Source organism: Pseudonaja textilis, chromosome 1 (genome assembly GCF_049901715.1).
Source record: "Pseudonaja textilis isolate UNSWEBS1 chromosome 1, rPseTex1.2, whole genome shotgun sequence".
Taxonomy (NCBI): domain Eukaryota; kingdom Metazoa; phylum Chordata; class Lepidosauria; order Squamata; family Elapidae; genus Pseudonaja; species Pseudonaja textilis.
The window spans coordinates 101,260,737-101,283,745 of record NC_141990.1 but is presented as its reverse complement, the minus strand read 5'-3'; the positions used below and the strand labels follow the sequence as shown (position 1 = coordinate 101,283,745).

At 39.4% G+C, this 23,009-nt stretch overlaps 1 protein-coding gene across 1 annotated transcript; it reads right to left on the bottom strand.

Moving 5' to 3' along the window:
• Positions 1–663: 663 nt before the first annotated feature.
• Positions 664–20,544, bottom strand: BEND3 (BEN domain containing 3). Its single transcript, XM_026726654.2, has 4 exons — positions 20,223–20,544; positions 14,502–14,555; positions 11,712–11,923; positions 664–3,016 (listed from the first exon to the last, which is right to left on the bottom strand). The coding sequence occupies exons 1-4, from the start codon at positions 20,494–20,496 to the stop codon at positions 803–805; spliced, it is 2,754 nt and encodes a 917-aa protein (XP_026582439.2). The 5' UTR covers positions 20,497–20,544; the 3' UTR covers positions 664–802.
• Positions 20,545–23,009: the final 2,465 nt, after the last annotated feature.

The following is a 23,009-nucleotide window of genomic DNA, read 5'->3' as shown; positions in this document are numbered from 1 at the left end:
AGGATTCTATATTTCACAATCTCCACGCATACCAGTAGTTCTTTTATCAAGATTATACAGAAAACAATAAAATAATTTATATGAATAAAAAAGAAAATCAATACTACAATCTTAACATAAACACTCATTAAATAATCCCATGATTATAATTTTAATTTTTACACCAAATCAACTAAAAAAAGATTTTTTTAAAAAAAATAATAACTTGATTTTGTAATTTTTCCTTTGCTAATATTCACACTTGATATAAGGAGTATCCATAAGCATAGAAACTGTTGTGATTTTCCATTCTTTTCAAAGAGGTGTAACATTTTAAAATTGGAAATTTCAAATATTTAAAAATTGATTAATTTCCAAATGATAGATTAAAGGTCCCTATTGAAAACTGTCTTAAAGAAATTAATTACTATTTAAAATTAATTAAAAATTAAACATTATCTAATATATTTCCACTGATGAATATTATATTTAGATGACATATTGTTAGATCAGCTTTAATAATTTGTGGTTCTTTGTGATCCAGTTTAGGCGGTAACTGAAAAAAACAGCAAGAAATCTAAGCTACATAAAGGCATACTAAAATGGAGTTATAAAATATCTTTTTCCGCCATATGCATTTGTTTCAGTAGGGCTTTTAAGAGAGACTCTCGCTGGATTATAAATTCTGACTTCTTACCCATTCCTGTATGTGCAAACATATATGAAGAAAAGATGTATTAATCAGTCGTCCTAGTGCTAAACCAGTTGACCGCTCAAGCTACTTCAAAATAACTGAAATCACCATCTTTGGAAACTTAAAATATCACTTTTTTGCTTTCTTGGCTTTTTTCAATATGTCACATTTTTTTCTATTTGGACGTCTGCATCTTTCATCAATGCTTGGTATACATTCATAATGCCAAACTTCATCCATCTTTTCAACGGGATAAACAGCTTCAACATAATGGCGGATGAGTCTCAGTCTGACAGGATCAAGCTGCTTCTTGTTACAAGCCCCTGAATGGTTGTATTGCAGTCTGAGGTTATCTGAAGTAAAAAGCTCTGGGAAAAGTCTTACTAAGAGTCTGGCAGCAAAGTTGCCAACCGAAAGACTTTGTTGTACTATCTCTCTTACCTCTTTATCAGACAGCAAATATAGAGAAGGCACAGAAAAGTCTGGTGGAGGAACAATAAGTTCCTCAAGTGGTATCTTGCAAAAATCTTTGTTGCTTCTTTCGGGAGGCAATGGTGGCCCTTCAAATTCCTCTTTAAATCGTTCTGGGTTTATTGCATAGGTCAGGAATTCTCTCCTCTCAGGACCTGGTACATGGACTTTTCGCTGTAATTGGTATGTGCGTCTCTGTTCGGTATCTCTTCGACGACATCTTTCATCCAGTTTCCCAACAAATTCCAGTGTCCATACTCTATCATTCTTAGCTCTTGGATACAGCATTTGCACGTAGTGTCGAATCAATTTAATTCTAATAGGATCAAGTTGTTTTTTGCCTAGTGAGCCACTGCAATTGTATTGCTTCCTTAAGTTTTCAGGAGTAAACAATTCAGGAAACAAGTGAACTAGCAATCGAGAAGCAAAATTACCTATAGACAAGCTACTTTCATATATGTTCTTAAGCTGCTCCTTACTTAACAGATAATCTGAGACAGGAACATCAAAATCAGGGGAAGGGATATCAAGTTTATCAAAGTCTATGGGCACAAGCCAAATCTTTTTTGATCTTCTACCTGGTCTTTCATATTCAAAATTATCTTCTACTTTTATAACTGACACATCATCAGGCAAACTTGAAGAATCATAGCAATCATCTCTTATCTGTTCATTCTCACTGTCATCCATATACATGCTTTCAAGTTCATCATTTATTCGCTGAACACAATGCTGTAACCAAGCCTTTCTCTCCTGCATAGCAGGAAAGTAAATCTCTGTATATCTGCGAATTACCTGAAGTCGCTGAGGATCAAGTTCTTGTTTTCCACACTCTCCATAACAGCTGTATCTTTCAGCCAATTTTCTATGATCAAAGAGTTCTGGAAACAATCTGTGTAGCAAAAATACACAAAATTCTCCAGGAGAAGATGCTTCATCTAAAAATTCATTTATATCCTGAGCATCAAACACCCATTCTGAGGCAACAGAAGTATTTCTATCAATAGATAGAACATCATCATCATCATCCTTATCATTAATATGATCAGACTCATAAAAACTGGAGGATTGTAGATCTGGTTGACTATTTTCCATATCTCTCTGAGCCCAAAAACTATTGAAAAAGTCATTGACCTGAGGCAAACATTCTGCTTGCCAAACAGCAGGATTTTTCACAGATGGATAACAGACTTCCACATAATTTCGGATGAGCTGCAGATGAAGTGATTCAAGTTTCTTTTTATTAAAATAACCACATGTGGTGCAGGCCTTACTTAATTCATCCTCACTAAAGAGTTCTGGAAAAAGTTGTACAAGTAATCGGCAAGCCAGATCACCACCTGATGTACTTTGATCCATAATCTGTTTGAGTTCTGAGGCAGTCAGTTGATACTCAGGAGGGGGCTTGAATTCTGCAACAGCATCTATTGGGCTGACATGTTTCTTAATTCTACCGACTTCTAATGACAGCAGATCTACTTTGCTATGCAGTTGAGTCATGTTAGAATTTAATGTATTCAGTGTATAAAACATTTTTTGTATTAAAGAATAGATATTTGAATCAGATTCGGCAGTAATATTGCTTGTTTCTCTTTTCCGCTGCTCATTCAAAGTCCTAAGATTGGAGGGACTGCTAGGATTAATCTTTTCAAATAACTCAAAGGTAGTAAACTGTTCTGTTCCTGGCAAAGTCTTCTTCTCTGTAATTTTGTGAGAGATCCCATAAAGAGGTTTCTTGTATGAAGGCATAACTGTGCTATTCAAAGTTTCTTCACAAATCCACGTTAGACTGGAATTTTTGCTCTTGCTTGGCTGTTCAGCATCTTCCTGAGTAGGCAATCCATCTCTGCATTTCAAGTTTGAGGTCTGATCCTTTCAATAAACAAACAGGTCATTAGTTTAAAATACTTTTGAATAAATTCTTAACTTGTCCTTAATGAACAAGTTATACATTGTCTGAATTTAAACAATGCATTGATTTAATCTAATTTGTCATTAGATCAGTTAGTTGAACTTAGTTCTCTAAAAGTCAGTAACATTTCATTAAATCATCAATTATTGTATCTATTGACTAAGTGCAACTAAATGAATCTTAATTTACCTAGCATTAACCAAACATTAGAGTATTATTTTAGCAGGCATTTGTTACTGCTTACGATTTAAATGAGAAGACAATCCTGAATGTAAGTTGATATTCAAAAAATAAACCAAAATTAATTATTTGACAGAATAACAAAAGAAGCATAAAAAGATTGAAATCCCATGTAATATTGTTTCTTTATCTTGTCAACCTAAGATTGCTGGCTTCAGCTAAAACAGATTCCCAAGCAATTTTCCTCCAGTAAATATATCTAGGTGACACTTGCATATCTGTCCATAAATGCATGCTTGTTTACACTCGCTGATCTGAGGTACTATTCCAAAAACTAGAAGGGCCAAAGAAAAAAAATTGATATTAGTAACCATTAATACTTATAGAATTCAATGAAGATATTCAAGATAACCTCTGCCTTTTAGAATCAATCATCTTCAACAGCAAAAATATTGCCACTAATAAGATCATCTGAGCCACAACCCACTTGATCTCTGGAAGAACAGCACTGTCTCCTGGTTAGACTGCATATGGCGGCCAGTCTCCCTGGAGAAGATGCTAAAAGTAACAAAAGATCAAGTTGTAAAGGACTTCATAGCAACCCTGAATTAGTCTCAAACGTGTATTGTTAACCATTGCAACTACTGCAAAGTAGGAATTAATTGCTTGGACTGGCTAGCAAACAGTTGCATTTTGTGGCAGCTAAATTGTCTTCCAAGACAGCTCTGCATGAAGTAAATTGCAATAATCTATTCTAGAGAGGATAAGATTATGAGTTATGTTCTTGAATGCCTGTAGGTCCAAGAAGGTGTTCAACTGAGAAATAATCACAACTGGCCAAAGGCCACATCCTCTATCTACTACTCTAGCAGTAGCTATGAATCCAAGAGAATCTCCACATTGCACACTGCAAATTTGCTTCAGAGGAAATCCAACCCTGTTCAGAACAAAATATATTACTAGAATATTGAAGAAACTGCAACATACAATAGCAACTTCATCCTGCTGGAATTCAATCAGCATCTGAACAAGTTGGAGAACTGAAAACAGAAAATTCTTGAACACATAGAATTGTAAGATTCCACATTTACATTTTTACAATAAAAAATATAGGGCACACATATAAAATTTGTGATTTGCAGCTTGAAGCGCTACATCAAAAAAACAGGGGAGGTATTCACAATAAACTCTTCACGAGCCAGCAGTGTGAACCAGATACTCAAACTGGGAATTTAGTTACTCTCAATTTTGGGATGCATCAAAAGCACTGAATGAAAGATATGGGACGATCTCATTCTCTTCTACTCTGCACTGCATACTTGAAGTACTGTGTACAATTCTGGACACCACATTTCCAGAAGGAAATTAACAATTAAGAATAGGTCTAGAACAGCAGTTGCCAACCGATTTTGGTGGGCTATAGAGAAATCTCATCCCCAGAGCACCCCAAAGCAATTAATCCAGGCTGCGCAGAAACACAAGGCTGTGCCGCCCACATGGCCCGCGAGAACTCTCCCCACCCACTCACTCCTTACCCGGTAAACTTGCCTGTTAAATTGCTATTTTTCCTCTTTCCGACTATCAGCTGTTCTGCTGTGCTGGGAGATTTAGATTAGCTAGGAAGCAGGAAATGGTCGGATTTCTTGCTTTCTAGCTAGTCTTTAGATCTTCAGCTCAGCACAGCCGAACCTCCCTTAGGACTGAAGGTTTGCTTGCAAGCAAGTTCAGTGTAGACTCACGGCAAGCAAATTTGAGAGACTGAGCTAGCCAATGGCAGATAGATAGATCCCTGAATGATTCTGTGAGCAACTCGATCTGCCTGCTTTGCCTGATTTTGGGTAAAAGTTGCTCTTTTTTTATAAAAAATTCAATATTTATATAAATATTTATAATATTTACATACAAGCCATGCCCACAAATCACATGACCACCAAGCCACGCCCACAAATCACATGACCACCAAGCCACACCCACAAATTAGCCTACGCCCACAGAACCGGTTAGTGGTCCCTGGGATCTAAAATTATGAGTTTGGTGACTCCTGGTCTAGAAGATGACAACTATGATACAAAGACATGTCCTACGAAGGCTGGCCAAAGGAATTTGGGATTTTTAGTCTGACAAAAAGACAACTGAGAAGACATATAAAAAGAGGGCCCTTGGTAAGGAACTATATATATTTCCTTGCCCAGAATCTAGAACCAGGAATCTTGGTAGCTGCAGCTACCAAGATTTTATTTAAATGAGAAAAATGTATTTCTCGAAGTGTTTCCTTATATTTAAATGAAACAGTGGAACAATCTGTCTCTGAAGTCTGCAATTTCTTTATCACTTGATATTTTAAGAAGAATCCGGAAAACCAACTTTGGAGAATGGTTTATCTGGTTGTAAACTATAGAGGATTAAAGAATATATTTTCGGTAATTTCCAGCTGCATAATTTTATGATGCTAAGTTTTGCTCCATTCAGATAATAGATATATTCAGTAAAGACTTCCATCCCATAATTTGCATTAGTCTTTACATTGCAATTTCATGTTCAAAACAGACATTCTTACTCATCAATGTTGAGGGGGGGAGCCTTTACCTGGCCCTAAGTTATCTTCTCTTAAATTTGTTTAAATACTACAGGTTGCAAAAAACAGGATATGATGGCTTAGTGCAGGTGCTCCAAGTTAATAATCACAGTCCATATGCTTTTCCCTGCCAGCCTGTGCCTTATGATTTTCTCCTTTCCTCTCAATCCTTCCCCATTTCTTATTAATGATAAATCCCTTGCAGGGTAATGGTATGAGTTTTGTGCTCTCTATGCTTATCATGGTCCAAAGTATGAAAAACACTGTCAGATTAGGGCCAAAGTGACACATGTCTAAGGCTACCTACGAGCTTGTTGGGTAATTCTAGGCCTAACCTTCTCCACAGCATTAGAGTTCCAGGGAAAAGTGCTCTGTTAAATTTAAGTGGTCCTGCTAGATTTGACCTTAAATATTTTTATAACTTTTATATTTTTAACACCAATGTTTAATGTTATTTTAATGTTCAAAATTCTAATATTATCTAAATTGTAATTTTTACTATTGGAAGTCACCCTGAGCATTGTGAGATAATAGAGAAAAGTATACATCTAAATAAATTATGGTTGTATAAAACGTATCACATCATAACACATATGCACAGAAGCAAAGCATTTCTTCTCTGAAGCATTAAAAAGGGCATTGGTACTTACCTGACACGCCCATTCTCTTTGAGCTGCGAAGGGCATCCAGTAGTGGGATGTGCTTCAGTCTCTGCATGTCTAGGCTGGGCTTAATTTGTGGAATGCTCCTCCTCCTCCACGGGACTCCTCCCCAGCGTTCCCCAGTTTTGGCGAAGACGAGAGAAATAACCGCCCTCGTCCTCAATGCCCTAACAATTCATTGGCCGAAACAGGACCCCACCAGATGGAATAAAGGGTGGGGCTGGATGCTCTTCAGAGCTCAAAGAGAACGGGCATGTCAGGTAAGTACCAATGCCCTTTCTCCCATGAGCTGTTCAGAGCATCCAGTAGTGGGACATACCAAAGCTTGGCCTGTCCTATGGGAGGGACTCCGTCTGGCCTGGAATCTCCTCCTGGTCCCTGTGGACCCGTTGCAGAACTCTTCTGCCAAAGGAGGCCTCAGCGGATGCAAACATATTTATTTTATAATGCCTAATGAATGGTGATGGAGAGGCCCAGTTTGCGGCCCGACAAATTTCAGTTATTGGTGCCTGTGTGGCCCACGCTGCTGATGTTGCAGTGCTCCTTGTTGAATGAGCTGTTATGCCCTTGGGCACCTGCAGGGATTGAGTCTGACATGTTTTCGCTATCGCGGCCCGTAGCCAATGGCCTATTGTAGAAGGTGAGACCTTGCATCCCTGAGTGTTGGGCTGAAAAGACACAAATAAGGCTTCCGTTTTTCTGAAAGCCGCTGTGTGGTTGATATATATTTGCAATGCTTGCCTCACATCAAGCCTATGCCATTGTAGTTCCAACCCTTGGGATGGTCTGGGAAGAAAATTAGGAAGTATCAGCGCTTGTGCCCTACGAAAAACCGAGTTAATTTTGGGTATAAATGTAGGATCAGGACGAAGGACCACCCAGTCAGAATGGAAAACACAAAGATCTTGTCTGATGGACAAAGCTGCAATCTCCGAAATACAATGAACAGAAGTGATCGCTATAAGGAAAACTACTTTATACGTCAGAAATTGGAGACTTGACGATTTCAAGGGTTCGGAAGGGCCCTCAGTGAGTGCGACGAGGACCTTGTTAAGGTCCCAGGTGGGATAATGGTGTACCGCTGGAGGGCGTAAATTTGTGGCTCCTCGAAGGAAACTCCGTATGCGTGGATGATGGGAAAGAGATAGTAGACCTTCGCAAGTGAGAACTGACACCAAGGCCGCCACCTGTCTTTTCAACGTATTAGGTGATAATCCCTTGTCAAGTCCCTCATGCAAGAACTCTAGGATTTGAGCCACAGATGGAGAGATGGGATCAATTCGAGACTCGGTACACCATTTGCAGAAACTGGACCATATGGCATTGTAAATGTGAGTTGTTGAAGGGCGTCTGGCGACTTGGATAGTGGTGATAACTCTGTTGGAAAACTTTTTGCTCTTCAGACAACTCCACTCAACCTCTTAGATGGTCAGGTGCAACCACTGAGGGTCTGGATGTTGAAGGGGTCCCTGGGTTAGTGAGACCCTGGCTGGCGGAATTCTCCATGGTGTTGATACGGATAGACTGTGGAGGTCTGCAAACCACAGCTGTCTGGGCCAGTAAGGAGCTACTAGAAGTAGTTCCGCCCTCTCGTCTAGCAGTTTCTGGATGACCTTGGGAACCAGTGGAAGTGGCGGGAATGCATACAGAAGTCCCAGGGGCCAACGACAGTGGAGCGAATTGAAGTTCTCCGCTCCTTGCGAGGGGTACCTGGAAAAAAATCTTGGGAGCTGAGCGTTGAGGGGGGAAACGAACAGGTCCACCACCGGCTGTCCAAATGTCCTGACCGCCTCTTGAAACAGGGTTGGATGGAGGCTCCACTCCAATTGATCGATCGTGGCCCTGCTCAGCCAGTCTGCCTGTGTATTCGACAGATCCAAAATGTGCTCTGCTCTGATGGAAAGTAGGTTGCTCTCCGCCCAACGACACAAGCACTCTGCTTCTCGCATGAGATGTTTCGATTGTGTGCCCCCCTGTTTGTTTATGTGAGCTTTGGCTGTTACGTTGTCGGTCAATATTACTATGTGCTGATTGCGTACCTGTGGAAGGAAGCTGCAGAGAGCCAGGTGCTCGAAGCTCCAGCCAGTTTATGCTGCACGACTGTTCTATGGCAGACCAGTTGCCTTGGGTTGTGAGCGATTGAACGGAGTTATCTTGGACGCCGAAAGGACCTGTTTCCTGCTCCCCGAAAGGATCTCTTGGATTGACCACCCCTTCTGCTCCTATCCCCAAAGTCGGACCTGTCTGGCAGCTGCCCTGGTCTGAATGATGGGGGTCTCTGGTATCTGGGTGAAAAGGATCCCTGGTAAAAGGGCCGAAAGGATCCCCTCCAAAAGGACTGAGGGTTTCTAGAATTTGACTTCTGAAAAAGGGAAGGAAAAATTTTCTTTTTGTTTCGGATTTCAATTAGTAGCGGATCAAGGGAATGGCCAAACAGTCTGTCTCCCAGAATTGGGGATGAAGCCAGCTTGCATTTGGGCTGAAAGTCCGCTTGACAATGTTTTAACTATAGTAAATGTCGCGCTATGACATGTGAAGTAATGGCCCTGGCTGAAAACTTGACTGCATGATAAGTTGCGTCAGCTGAGAATTCAGCAGCTGCTATAAGTTTAGCAATATCTTGGTACGCTCTAAAGTTGGAATTAGGGACATGTTCCCGTAAGAGGCGGAGCCATCTGAGAGAAGAACACTATAGGTTCATCTACCTCCGGAGTATTCAATAATTTTGAGAAATCAGGGGCCAAATTGAAATATTTCCTGTCATATCCAGTGGGGGCTGGGTACACCGCTGCAGAGGCCCACGGTTTCTGTACCAGGTCCGAAAACATGGGAGGAACTGGGATCACCTCTGCTTCGACTACTGGTTGGTTGAAAATTAGATCTCTGGTCCCTCTTCCGAAGAAGTTGGAGTGGTAGAAGGGGTCAACTTGTTTAGGCGTGCAATATTTTTTGCCTTAAACAAGAGAGATCTGAAAAGTTGTGGGCAGAATAAACCTGTAAAAACAGGTTGGTCAGGAACAAGGCCCTCATCCTCAAACATTCCCCTTTATAAGAGGTCTGCTTCTGACAGGGGCTCCCTGTCATGTATTGATCGATTCAATCTCTTCCATTTGATCAATTTTATCCACTTCTTCCTCCTCCTCCTCCTCCTCCTCAGTGTCGGAATGGCAGGGGTAGAAAGATCGGTTGTGGGGAGGGTGCGTGGAGCAGCGCCGAAGCCTCCCGCCGCTTTGGGGCACGAACTGGCGCTTCCCTGTAATGCGAGCGATCTCTGTAATGCGAGCCAACATCGAGAGATCGCAATGCGATTAGAAGGCTAAAGGATTCTAAAGACAAGCTGATTAACTTTCAGACCTGCTAGCAAGGAAAGAATTTTTCCTATTTCGGCCAAGGAAGAATCACAAACACTGCCTATCTCTCACGAGGCTGAGCCAAAACTGGGGAACGCTGGGGAGGAGTCCCGTGGAGGAGGAGGCGCGTTCCACAAATTAAGCCCAGCCTAGACATGAAGAGACTGAAGCACCTCCCACTACTGGATGCTCTGAACAGCTCATGGGAGAACAGCTCAATCCTCTGAAAGGCTTCTCACAGCTGATTCAAGCTTTTCCCCAGTACCTATGGAAGTGTTGCTTGAATATGCCTATTACTGTCATCATCATCATCTTTTTATTCTGAAGAAAAGGGATTTATATAATGCTCCCATCTACAATTTTCCATACAACAACTATCATGTAAGGTGACTGAGCTGAAAGTGAGGACCTGACTCAAAGTCACCCAGTTGGCTTTCACATCTAAGAGAAGACTAGAATTCACAGTCTCCTGGTTTCCAGTCCAGTACCTTAACTACTACACCAAACAATCTACCTTACATGCACAATCAATTGTTGTAAAAGCCATCAAAGCAGCGACATCAAGCCTTCTGGAAAGAACAACTGTTTAACTGTTCAAGGAGAAATGTTTTGTTCATGCTAACACGCTTCCCAAAGTGCTTCTTTCAAACAAGCTGCATGTCCCTCTGATATCAGGCTCATTTGCTTGGATCCTAATTAATATCACCAGCAGGAAAAAGTGTGACTTATTTTTACTCTGCTCTTTCAGAGTTCCTTTGTTTCACCCAAATCTAGCAAGGCTAGATTTCCCGCTGGAACAGTGAGTATAAATGTAAGAATTTGGAAAATTATTTCCTTTATTTCCTAATCATTGGCATCCCCCATTCAATATAATGATTTCCACAAACAGAAGTCCTTCAGTGAACCTTCAAATCTAAGCAATCATGTATAACAACTGAATTATTATGATGTCCAAATTGGTATCTATTTGTAAATAATTATCTTCTGGTAAAGGAAATATACAAAATGTCAAAGAAGCTGCTAATGGCCATAATGAAGACATCAAAATAATGCAAAACGCTTATATAAATTTGTATCTGATACAGATTATTTCTTGAATTTCTCTATCATTAGGTCATAATTCATACTAATATTTTGCATTGTTTGTGTGTCTTCAGTAATTCAGTACACAACAGATTTCTATATTTTGCAAACACATTTTGTCTCACAACATCAATATCAAATTGTAAAATGGAAAACATAAAAACATATGTGAATATTCACACTTTAAAATCAAATTATGTTTGTTTATTTTACTAGCCTAATACTTATTCAAATACTGCAAAGGCAAATATGCACTGAACATTCTATCTTAAAAACACAAGGAAATAAGTATTGTTGTCCCATTAAAAAATAGCTTAAATATTCCCATTTATTTTTACTAACCTAAGATTGTATATACATCAAGGCTCAACATATAACAGCAATGATTAATCTTTGAGGAACAGTTACACAAAACAATGTCAGATACTTACTGAAACTTTGTATATTGATAAACCTGTTTATTCTAATTTCAGCCATAATTATAATACTAATGACAAAATATGAAGAAACGAGACATATTAAATAAATTACTGGTTTGAATATATAAAATCTACTTTAATGTAATGCACCTCATGTATTAAATCAATGTTATCTAATAATAGTTTAAAATCTGTTTTGAATCTTGTCTTTTTAACTTTTGAATATACTATTTATACAAACTTCCATAATGCAAGACTTGAACTTCATAGCAAAAATTATTTCAGTCTGAACAAATACATTTCACTGTTGATATAAAAGTATATCAAAAGGTATATTTATCAATAATCCCAGAAGGATAAAATAATAAATTTTAGAAAGAAGTTACCTCTTGTGTAATGCCTCTTTTTTTCACACTTGGCAAGATTTCTTTGTGGTTCCCCGAACCATCCAAACCAAATGAGGTTCGTTTTCGCTTATTGATGTCTTGTAGGCAAGTTATTAAACCATCCAGTGAATTTTTTTCAGGTCTTGAAATCACAGAGCAGTCTAGCACTTCATCTTCTTTATCAGTTTCTCCTTTTGTATTATTTTTAATATCTAATTTAAGAAAAATAGTAACAGATAGGAAATTTATAAGCTACTGATTCCAGGCACATGTTCTGATATGATATACAGTGGATATAAACTATACAATGGATGGTATTGGGGTAAGATCAGCTTACTTAGATTTAGGCTTTTCTGCACTTTGTAATATATTGCCTAAGCTAAAGAGAATAGCACAAGGATATTGTATACACTCATATATACACTGGATATAAAAGTCTATACACCCCTGTTAAAATGCCAGATTTTTGAGATGTAAAATAATCAGACCAAGATAAATTACTTCAGAATGTTTTCCAGCTTTAATGTGATATATAATCTGTACAACTCAACTGAAAAACAAACTGAAATCTTTTTTTTTGGGGGGGGGGAGAAAGAACAATAAAATGTACAATATGGTTGCATAAATGTGTGCATCCTCTTATAAGTAGGGATGTGGTTGTGTTCAGAATCTACCAGTCACATTCAAATAGATGGTAAATAGTACACAGGTGCCATCAATTCAAGTTATTTTGATCAAGCCCAAAAAAAGTTCAACTGGATTTTTCAGTAGGATTTTTCTGACATTTATTCAGTTGCCTCTTACAAAAAAGGCCTGGGCTACAAAGAGCTTACAAAGCATCAAATGGATCTCGTTGGAAGATAACAGTCAAGAGAAGGGTATAAAACAATTTCCAAGTTTATGGTTTGATGAGACCAAGGTTGAACCTTTTAGCCATAATTCCCAAAAGCGTATTTGGGGCAAAAAGAACACTGTGTATCACCAACAGTGAAACATGAAACAGCACTCTGCTTTGGGGTCTGCTTTTATTCATCTGGAACTGGGGCTTTAGTGAAGGTCGAGGAAATTATGAACAGTTCAATAATCAGTCAATTTTCACATAAAATCTTTAGGCCTCTGCTAAAATGCTGATGATGAAGAGGAATTTCACCTTTCAACACAACAATGACACAAAGCATGCCTTCAAATCAACAAACAAATGGCTTTACCAACAAATCAAAGTTTTGGAACAATGAAGCCAAAATTCGGACCTGAACTCAGTTAAAAATCTGTGGGGTGATTTGTAGGAGGGCTATGTACAGGAAATGCCTTCAAAATCTGGCAGACTTGGAGTGCTTTTATAAGGAAGAGTGGGCAAAGATTTCAAAGGCAAGATGTGCCATGCTGATAAGTTACTGCACCAAAAGACTGAATGCTGTCATAAAATCAAAAGGTGCTTCAAGGTATTAGTTGAAAGGGGTGCCTACCTGTGCAACCACATGGTTGGCCTCAACTTATCTGAAAAACATCTAGGAGGTGCATTCCTTCTTTTCAAATCCTACCCTTTCTTCTAGGCCCTGACTGCCCCCACCCCAGCTTCAGGTAGCTCCCATCCAAAGGGATAAACTAAAGATAAAAGGATGAAATCTCTGCAAGGTTTTAAATCAGATTCAGTTACTGGCCATATGTTATGCTAATAATGGAAATGACAGGGGGCACTGGTGGAAAGAAAAAAAAGGTAACCTTTCAACTTCAAAAGTTGAAACCTTCCTCTAAAAACTACTCCCACACCAGCTACAATCAGGCTTTAAGTCATTCTCCTATGACAATGAATATGCAAATAGTAATATATGAATTCAATGTCCTGCTTATGAATGTATGCTAGAGCAGGGGTCCCCAACCACCGGTCCAGGGACCGGTACCGGTCCGTGGAACAATTTCTACCGGGCCGCCGGTTTGCTGGGCGCCACCATCTTGTTTTGATGAAAAAGTGCTTCCGGTGAGCTTTTCCAGGTAGAAAGCAGCGTTTGGGTGCTGAAAGAATCCTCGCGCTTTAGTTTCATCGAGGGGGGGGCGGCTTCGAACAAACCTAAGGCGCGAGGATTCTTTCAGCACGCATGGCAAGGTGAGCTGAGCGACCGTCCCGAAGCCGTCGCGAAGCCCGTCAACACAGGTACAAAGGAGGAGTTGAAGGTGGCGGGGAGAAGCGGGGGTCGGCTGGCTGGCCGGTCGCTCGGCTCGCCTTGCCATGCGTGCTGATGCTGGTACCGGGCCACGGATGATTTTGTGATGCCGGTACTGGGCCGCGGCACAAAAAAGGTTGGGGACCACTGTGCTAGAGGTTATGTGTCTATAGTAAGATGGTGTTCCCATCTGAAATATGGTTCTACCTGTTTGGGGCCATAATCCTCCTCAAATGCTTGTCTGAACTCACTTTGACCTTCAAACTGAAAACATTTTTTACATTTGCTATCAGGCATATTTCATATTGCTAATATAGGAAAGAAGAATGATCAAGATATTACCAAGGAACCAGTGAACCTTCCAATTATAATTTTGCTAATACTTTCTCAGAATAAAAGTATTTGGTTATCATCTATTTTTATTTAGAACTGAACATGTATAAAATCTCAATTTTCTCACAATGTATGTAAGATGTTAGGAGAAAAAAAAACATTAACTGGAGAGTGAAAAAATAACATTTATACATTAAATTGCCCAATTCATTATTACAATACTTAAATCAAAATAAATATTGGCTTTGGTTACATAAATATAATTTGATAAGAAAATATATTTAAAGAACAGTACCGTCAGTATTATCTTCATCATCAAATAATTCAGCTGAATTCATATTCTGTTCCTCTACATCAATAGAAAAAGAAAAAAATAGAAGACAAAATAAAAGCACAATGTAAATCCATGACCCAAATGTAGCATTTCTGGTGCATAAGTAAGATGTACATCAAGTTGTAGGCCATACTTAAGTTTTAAGCAACAATGAATACACTGTAATTCTATGCAAGGGCAATGTTTGCTTATACTGTTTGGTAGGCTAGGAGAATAAAATATGTTGCCTGGGTCATGAATTAATATTATTAATAATGTAAAGAAGTACAATAATGTCAGACTGCATCAAAGTTGTACAAAATACGTTGGTTCTTTCAGAGACTAGCAACACAGATATTCCTAAGCACAATACAGTATATTAATGATATGTCATGTCAGACTTGGATCCAAATGAGCCTTCTTGTGAATGAGACTTCCATTAAAGTCATTTCAGTTAAATTGATTTTCCACAATAGAAGTTAGTGGGGATGGAGGGAAGATTTTTTTTATTCATTCAATTTCTCATTTTATTACAGGATTATCAAGCTTTTTAGAGTAGCTTTTAAGTAAAGACGAAAGAGATTTGGAACAATTATTTCCATAAAAAGAATTCTGCATTCAAGAAATTAACGTTGGATTGGAAATCTTAGAGATACATTTGATCTATTAAATTATTTTGGAACAATAAGTTCATTGTTAGAAAAAGGATTATCTTATATTCATTCTAATAACTTAGGCTGCCATCCTATGGGTTCTAACTGTTGACATAAATTCTTTCCAATATCCGAACAAACAAAAGAAGTATGCAATAGAAATAGTCATTGGCTGTACATCTTCCAATCTTCTGCAACTGCTTTAAATGCATTCTTTTTCATTTATTACAACATAAAATAATATCCCTTTATGTGTGTTTTAAATAAACATGGAGAGAAACAATTGCAAATATCCCCTGCTTTTTTCCTAGTAAGGAAAATCTTATGCCCGATACCAAATCATCAATGGGAAGTTTTTACCTACTCAATGACTATGAGGTTATTGTGTATGAAGGTATACACATTTGTCATTGCTTTGACACTAAATAAGCATTTTCTATTTTATTCCAATAGAGTAGAAGTTGGTTGAAATGCCACCAGGATTTGACATTACTGTTAATGGAAACAGGCTAATATGTTCTTTAGCCTCTGGGACATAATATAGATCAGTAGTTTGTTTATCTAAATGCACACCCGTTTGGTTATTAAAGCAGTATTTCAGAACTCTCAACTGTTTTCTTCTATAAAATAATTTTAAAAAGTTAGATTAATTCATTCCTTGTTTTCTCAAGCTTTATTTAGGCGACGAGACTTCCATTCATGAGAAATAAAAGTGTACAGTATGCACAAAAAATCTATGCTTTTCTTCCTGATCTATATATATATACTGCTTCAGTCCATTTTATTCTTCAATTTCACCTATTCAGTTGAATGGTCTTGAAGGGAGATTTTAGGTACATTGGTGATAGCACCAATATACCAAAACAGCAAAAGGGTAATTCAAAATTAGATTTTAGAATGAATTAAGGAACCAGATAAACTTGAAATAAGATTTGGAATAACGAACCCTTCTTGTGGAAAAAATATTTTCTTTTGAATTAAAAAACACAATAGTAATCCTCACTTAAATGGTCACAGTATGACTGTTTGAAGTTATAAATGATCATGCTGCCCACCTGAGATTAAATTACGTGTCAGCCAGCCAACTTTATGACCAGTCACAGTATTCCAAACATGTGATTGTGATTCATGATAGATTTTTGCAGGGTTCAGGCAAAAACAACAAATGTTGTATTTGCTTAATAACTGCAGTATTCACTTAACAACCATAGTATTTGCTTAATGACAGCTGCAAAAAAATGATTGAAAAGTACTTCAGGTCATTTGAGTGTCTTGATTTATGACTGTAATTACTTATGATAGTAATTCCTCTTCAATTATGGTCATAAGTCAAGGACTACCAATAATAAAGTATGACTTTAAAAATTGAACACTAGAGGGAACTAGAAGGAACTAAAGATTACAATTGAAGAAGAAGAACACTGAAATTCAACTTACAGTTACAGAGTGAAGCAAAATATCTTAAGACTGGACATACTGAAGGATATTTTTAAACAATTGACGCAAAAGCTAATTTTAATAGTGTCTGCATCTATAGATAGACCATGTCTAAAAGATATTATCGAAAAGGAACAAGTTCTACTTGACAAAATAAAGACTAAGTTTAAAGTGGATTTTAATATAATCAGAGTGACATGGAAAAAGATATTACATTAGTTACACAAAAGAAACATGCTGATGTCTTAATAAACAAAAAAAATTACACAATGAACAAAGACACTGGTTTGTATAATTTTCCTCTACTGGATTTACAAGAGACTTGTTAAGTTTTAAAGAATTTTGTGAGAAGGGACAAAAAAAAATGAAAAGAAGTCAAATTTGAATGGACTAAAGATTATGATTACTAGAAGAAATATAAAGCTGATTTATTTGATCAAGGCTAATATTGGTAGTCCTTGATTTACAATAGAGCCCAAAATTTCTGTTGCTAAGTGCCAGTTATATGAATTTGGCCTCACATTGTGACCTTTGTTGCCACCATTGTTAAATGAATAACTGAAATTGTTAAGTTAGTAACACAGTCGTAAAGTGAATTTGGCTTCCCCACTGACTTTGCTTATCAGAAGACTGCAAGAAGTAATCACATGACCCTGAGGCACTGCAATCATTGAGCTACTTATCTAGTTAGCATATTTAACTGGCTAATAATCATCCGAATTTTGATCATGTGAACATGGGGATGTTGGAGCAGTCATGTGAAAAACTTCATTCACTTTTTCAGTGCCTTCGTAACTTCGGTCAATTAAAAAATGATTGTAAGCTCCTTCTATAAATATGTTGTTATTCTTAGGAACTTCCATGGACTTTTGTTGGCATCAACATTGAAATAATGATTTTATGGATTTATTTATAAAGATATTAAATATGGGAATAAGAAATCATTTGCTATATTTTAAGAGGTGATAAGTTCCTAAAATTATTTATATTTGTGATGAAGATGGGAAGTCATTTCTTTAGTGTATATATTTCTTTTCTTTTTCTTTGCTATATTCTATTTTTTTCCCTTTTCTGGTTCTCAATTTTTCCTTTTCCTTTCTTTTCTGCACTTTTTCTTTTTATTCTTTTAGTTTTTTTAGTTAGTTTCAGGTTTTTTGCTAATGTAATTATATTTCTTAATAAAATTATTACTAAAAAGGAAATGAAAATGGTGCCAACTATGGGGGGTTTACAAAGAATTTTAAAGGGCATTAATAATAAACAATTTCTTTTCGAGAATAATGTCTTTTGACGTATGCCTTTCTATTATAATGCAATGCTTTAGATTATGGACTTGTGCATGTGTGATAGGAAAAGGATCCATCCAAGGTTTTATATTATCCAATAAACTATTATAAATAGCTACAAAACTCTTTCATAAACTTATACAACAAACAATTATGACTGCAATCCTATTCATGCTTACATTGATATAAATGCTGTGAAGGTATTAACATCTGTAATTTGTAAAGAAGCCTATCATTAGCCAGTTTCCATTATCCAAAATCTCTTCTATATCTTTATAGTGTCACTGCTTCTATTATATAATATACTACTATATACAACAGTATACTTTATACTGTCACTGCTGTTACTATATAATATACTAATATACTACTATAAACTTACAGAATAATAAAGATAAGTATAAGCAATAAAGTATAAGAGGATTGTGGGGGGGGAAGCTAACTGTCTGAGGTATTACTTGCCCTGTCACTCCAGTTACCCTACCACTGGCAGTTACTTGAATAGGGGAGGCTTATGAACATTAGGAATTCCCAGGTAGCTTGAGTCTCTTAGGTATATACCCACAAAATTAAAAACACCATTTTCTCCAGTAGTGATAATGATAGCTACTATATGCCTATCAGATCACCATACAAAATGGAAGTTGCAAGAAGCAGCCACATTAACTTCCTTAGTAGGAATGACAGCTATCTCTGAGCACCAAAAGCAAGCAAGCAGTTTTTTGCCACATGAAATTTTCATGGCTTCCCAAGGAATTAAAATATGTCTTACTCCTTGGAAAAGCTAATGCGGATCCCTATTGGGGAGCCTCAAGCAACAACTCTTATGACATCCTCTTTTTTTCACCTTCTCATCTAATCTCAGCCAGAGCTAAAAAGCTTGCATCTGTTGAGCCGATAGTAAAACAAATTCAGGACAGCAAGATCGATCAGGGGCGATGAACTAAAGAGGCAAGTTGTTTGCCTAGGTGTCCTATGAAGTGTGGCATCTGAATGCTCAAGTGTGGCCCAGGATATTCAACCCTCATCGCTCTGTTCTGCCCTCTCAAGACAATGCACACATGCTTCAGCAACTGGGAGCAGTGGAGCATCGACTGTGCTTGTTCATTCACTCCTGTTGTCTGGAGTCAGCAGCATCTCAAATGGACTCCACCGCTTCCAAACCTCCCTGCCAAGTCCCTATTTCTGCCAGCACCATCTTGCAGTCTCTTTTCAGCAGGTTCTCCCTTACGGCAGGTTCTCTCTATGGATGGAACAGGCCCATTTGTCATAAAAGTTGGCCTCGAAGTCATGCCTCTAAGCTTGCTCCTCTGAGCTCCCTAGCTACCTGGCTATGCTCTCTAGGCTACTTCTTAAGTCCCTCTGGCCAATTCGACCACGGGGACTTAAAAAAGCCCATGGCTTATCCCGAAAGAACCATCTAGGTTAGGAAAATTGGCCCAGTCAGGTAAAGTAACCTAAAGAGTCTGCAGAGATTCTCAGTCATCCAGGTCATGGATGACCCAAACCTTTGGTTTAAAGTAACCTAAGGAGCGAAGACATTCAGCACCCCTCCCTTCACACGATTGCTAGGCAGCGCTTCGGGTCACGTGGCTATTCTTTCCCCTCCACCCCCACCCCAAATGGCCGACGCGAGGGATGCATGCCCTCTCCCTCGCAAACTTGACTGGCAAGGAGAGAAACTTTTATGAAGAACTTAATCGGCAACAGTGCCGCGGTCGGCAGGCGCAGCGACCGTGCCAACACCCCCTCCCTCCCCCGGCCCCGCCAGTAGTCGCAAAAGAGGATCCCGTTGCCATCCGGGGAGCAGTTTCTAGGCAACGAGAACGGAGGAGGTGGGACTTGAAGTGAAGCAAGCAAGCGAGAAGGCGGACTGGGGCCACGGCCGGGCTCGCTGGCTACGCGCTGAAGCGCCTTTTCCAGGCGGCCCTTCCTCAGCAGCGCGTCTCTCCTTTCCCGTTGCTGCAGCAGCTGCCGCCGCCGCCACAAGGCTTTCCTTTCCTCACCCTCACAATCCCGCGGAAGCCCCCTCTGTGGGGAAGCTGGAAGCCCGGCGGGAGGAGGGGAAATAGCCTTTCCTTCCTTCCTCTCGCCCTCCCTCCCGCTGACCGACGGGGGTGGGGGTGGCGGCGCCCGAGCTGCTCGGCCGCGATACCACAGCCATGGCTCCCCACAGCCGCTCTGCGCCAGCCGGGGAGACCGCCCGACGCGCCCGCTCTCCCGGAGGCGCGGAGCTAGTCATCTCGGCAGCGCACCGCGAGGAGATAACGCGCGGGGGCCGCCTCGGGGCCCGAGCTGAGAAAGTTGGGGAGAGGGAAGGGGCTTACCTGGCTCCGTCTTTAGGCACTGGAAAAAAGGAGGGTGGGGACACTTGGCCTCTTGGTCTCGAGTGGGTTTGCGGGGTTTTTTTTTTTTTGAAAAATAAGTATATATATATATATATATATGTAAAAAAAAGAACGGCCGTGTCTGGCTCCCCCGGCTTTCCCTCCCCCTTGGCGCTTTGTGTGAGTGTGCGTGTGTGAGTGTGCGCGCGTGTATCTGTGTGCTAGAGGGTCCGCGCGCTCCGCTCTCGCGTGACGTGACGGGACCGTGTGTCATTTCCGCACAAGGACACTGGGTCCCGAGGAACTGCTGCGGCCACCCGGGACACAGAATGTGGAGGGGAGGGGAGGAGGAGGAGGAGGAGAAGTGGGGGCGGCGGGCGGGCTGACAAAGTGCAGGCATTGCTGCGCGCGCGCGCGCGCGCTCGCTCGAGAAAAAAAAAGAATCCAGTGCCCTCTTCGGTTCCACGCGCATGCACGGAACACCCCCCCCCTTCCCCACAGTCCTCTTCCTCCCGCGTGCACTTCTGAGCCCCGCCCACGTCCCCGTGGTTATGGGTTGGTGGTGGATAAAGCCGTTAGGGGACACTCCGCCACTCTCGTGCTCTTTCTCTCCGTTTCCGCCCCAACGTTTTCCCCGACCCCTTTCTTCCCACGGTGGACGCCACCAAATTCTCGGGTTGCCGTTTCCCTTCGGGACCGGTTGAGGCAGGGAATGGGGGTTTCCCCGGGTGGAAAAAGAAAAGGCTGTGGCCGCCCGTAAGTGCTACTTCTTTGGGCAGGCTGAACCTCTTCTTTCTTACAGGGCACACAGGTCGAGGGAATCCGCCATGAGCTCACCGTAACCCTAGAGCTTCCTTAGAAAAGCTTTCCCCGATCGCTTTTGTACCCCAATCCGTGTGGGGCGAAAGGCAAGAGGTTTGGGTTTTTGTTTTTGGACCCGGCTGCTGTTGCCTTTCGCGTTTTCGATGCAGCGATTTGTGAGTGGAAAAGTGGAAGAATTCGCCCTCGACTTACGGCGCATCTTGAGAAAGCAGAAACCATAAATAGGGTGTCTTGCATTGAGGCAGCTTCCTGACATTTCCCACATAATATGCTGGGAAATATTCTAATGACGAAGGTTAAAAAGTATTTCTATGGACCTCCCCACTTTTGTAATAACTATATGCTCTCACAGTTGTGTGGTAAGATTTCTTCAGTACTATGGTTTTCTTCAGGCATTAGTTTTCTTTTTTTAGCCCACCTTGTATCATTTTTATAAATAACTCAAGGAAGCAAACATACCTAACACTCCTTCCTCTTCCTATATTCCCCACAATAGCCCTGTGAGGTGGCTTGAGCTGAGAGTGACTGGTTCAAAGTCACCCAGCTGGCTTTCATGGCTAAATGGGGACTAGAGCTCACAGTTTTGGGTTTCTAGCCTGGTGACTTAACCACTAGAGTAACAAAATTGGCTTTTGTCTACATTATTATTTTAATAATTTTATAATTAAATAATAAAATACAATATTTATTAGAGTTATATATCTTCAAATCCTTATAGATTAAATTTGTAGCACTGAAGTATGCCATGATGTAGGAAAAAAAGTTACAATGCAGGATAGTCAATAAAAGTTCAGATATATACAATAAATCACTAGTAGTGTAGATAGCAAACTGCAGTGCTAAATTAATGAAGTGTTCCTTTACATATCCAAATGCTGTTATTTCCTACCTGTAGCTTAATATGTGGTAATCTTGTGTGTGCCATCATTTGCTTTCCCCCAATAACCTTCACAATAGACCTTTACAAACTTAGTAATATATAAATACATATGACTGTGTTACTGTTATAACATGCCTGCTAATTGTAAAATAGGTTTATGGAGAATGAATCCTCCATTCAAATTGGATCTTAAAATACCAGTTTTTCATGGGGTATTTGATTTCACTTCTTAGGCCCCATTAAGAATTGAAAACCAAATAACTGTGTACACCTAGCTGTCATAACCCACTGAGTGCAGGGGGCCTTAACTAATAAATATTTGTATACTTGCCCTGAATGGCATATAATTAAACAATTTTATACAATACTAATATCCTTGCCACATTGCTTTCTATAAAAGTTTTGACTGCAACCTGCTGAGGGACTCCAAATTATGGAGCTCTTATTCTCTGAGTTGATTCTTTGCTTGCAGACATTTCATTACCCAACTAGGTGTTAACCCACAATTGAATATACATTCCTTTTATGTTGGTTATATTCTTCTTAAGCATCAAATACAATACTTATTTCATTTAAATTGCCAAGAAAAGAGGGCATTGCATTTGGATGTTCTTTATATTCTAGTTTTTATAATTATGCTGATTACATTTCTCTGCATTATTCAAAGTGAATCAAATGTGAAGTATCCTTTTAAAAATATTCTATAGTCCCATTATTTTTTAGAAACAGACACTTAACATTTATTATTTTTTGTTTACATTGCCGTATCAATATTATTTACATAAAGATTTGTCTAGATGCTGTTTATTTAATCTATTACTGTTATATGTATTCAATGCATACAAAATATAGAAATACGTATAATCTATTATAACTATTAGGCAGTAAAAGTGTAAAATTTGAATGCTTCAAATATAGAATGCGCTAGATTCTGATTACAGATAGTTGTAAATTTATGATTAGTTACTTAATGACCATTCAGAGGTATGATGGACCTTCCAAAAAGATATTTTTGATCCAGATTTGAGGTTTATGTGGCTGCTTCTCCTTTATGCAGTCATGTGACCAGATTTTGGGGGCTTGGC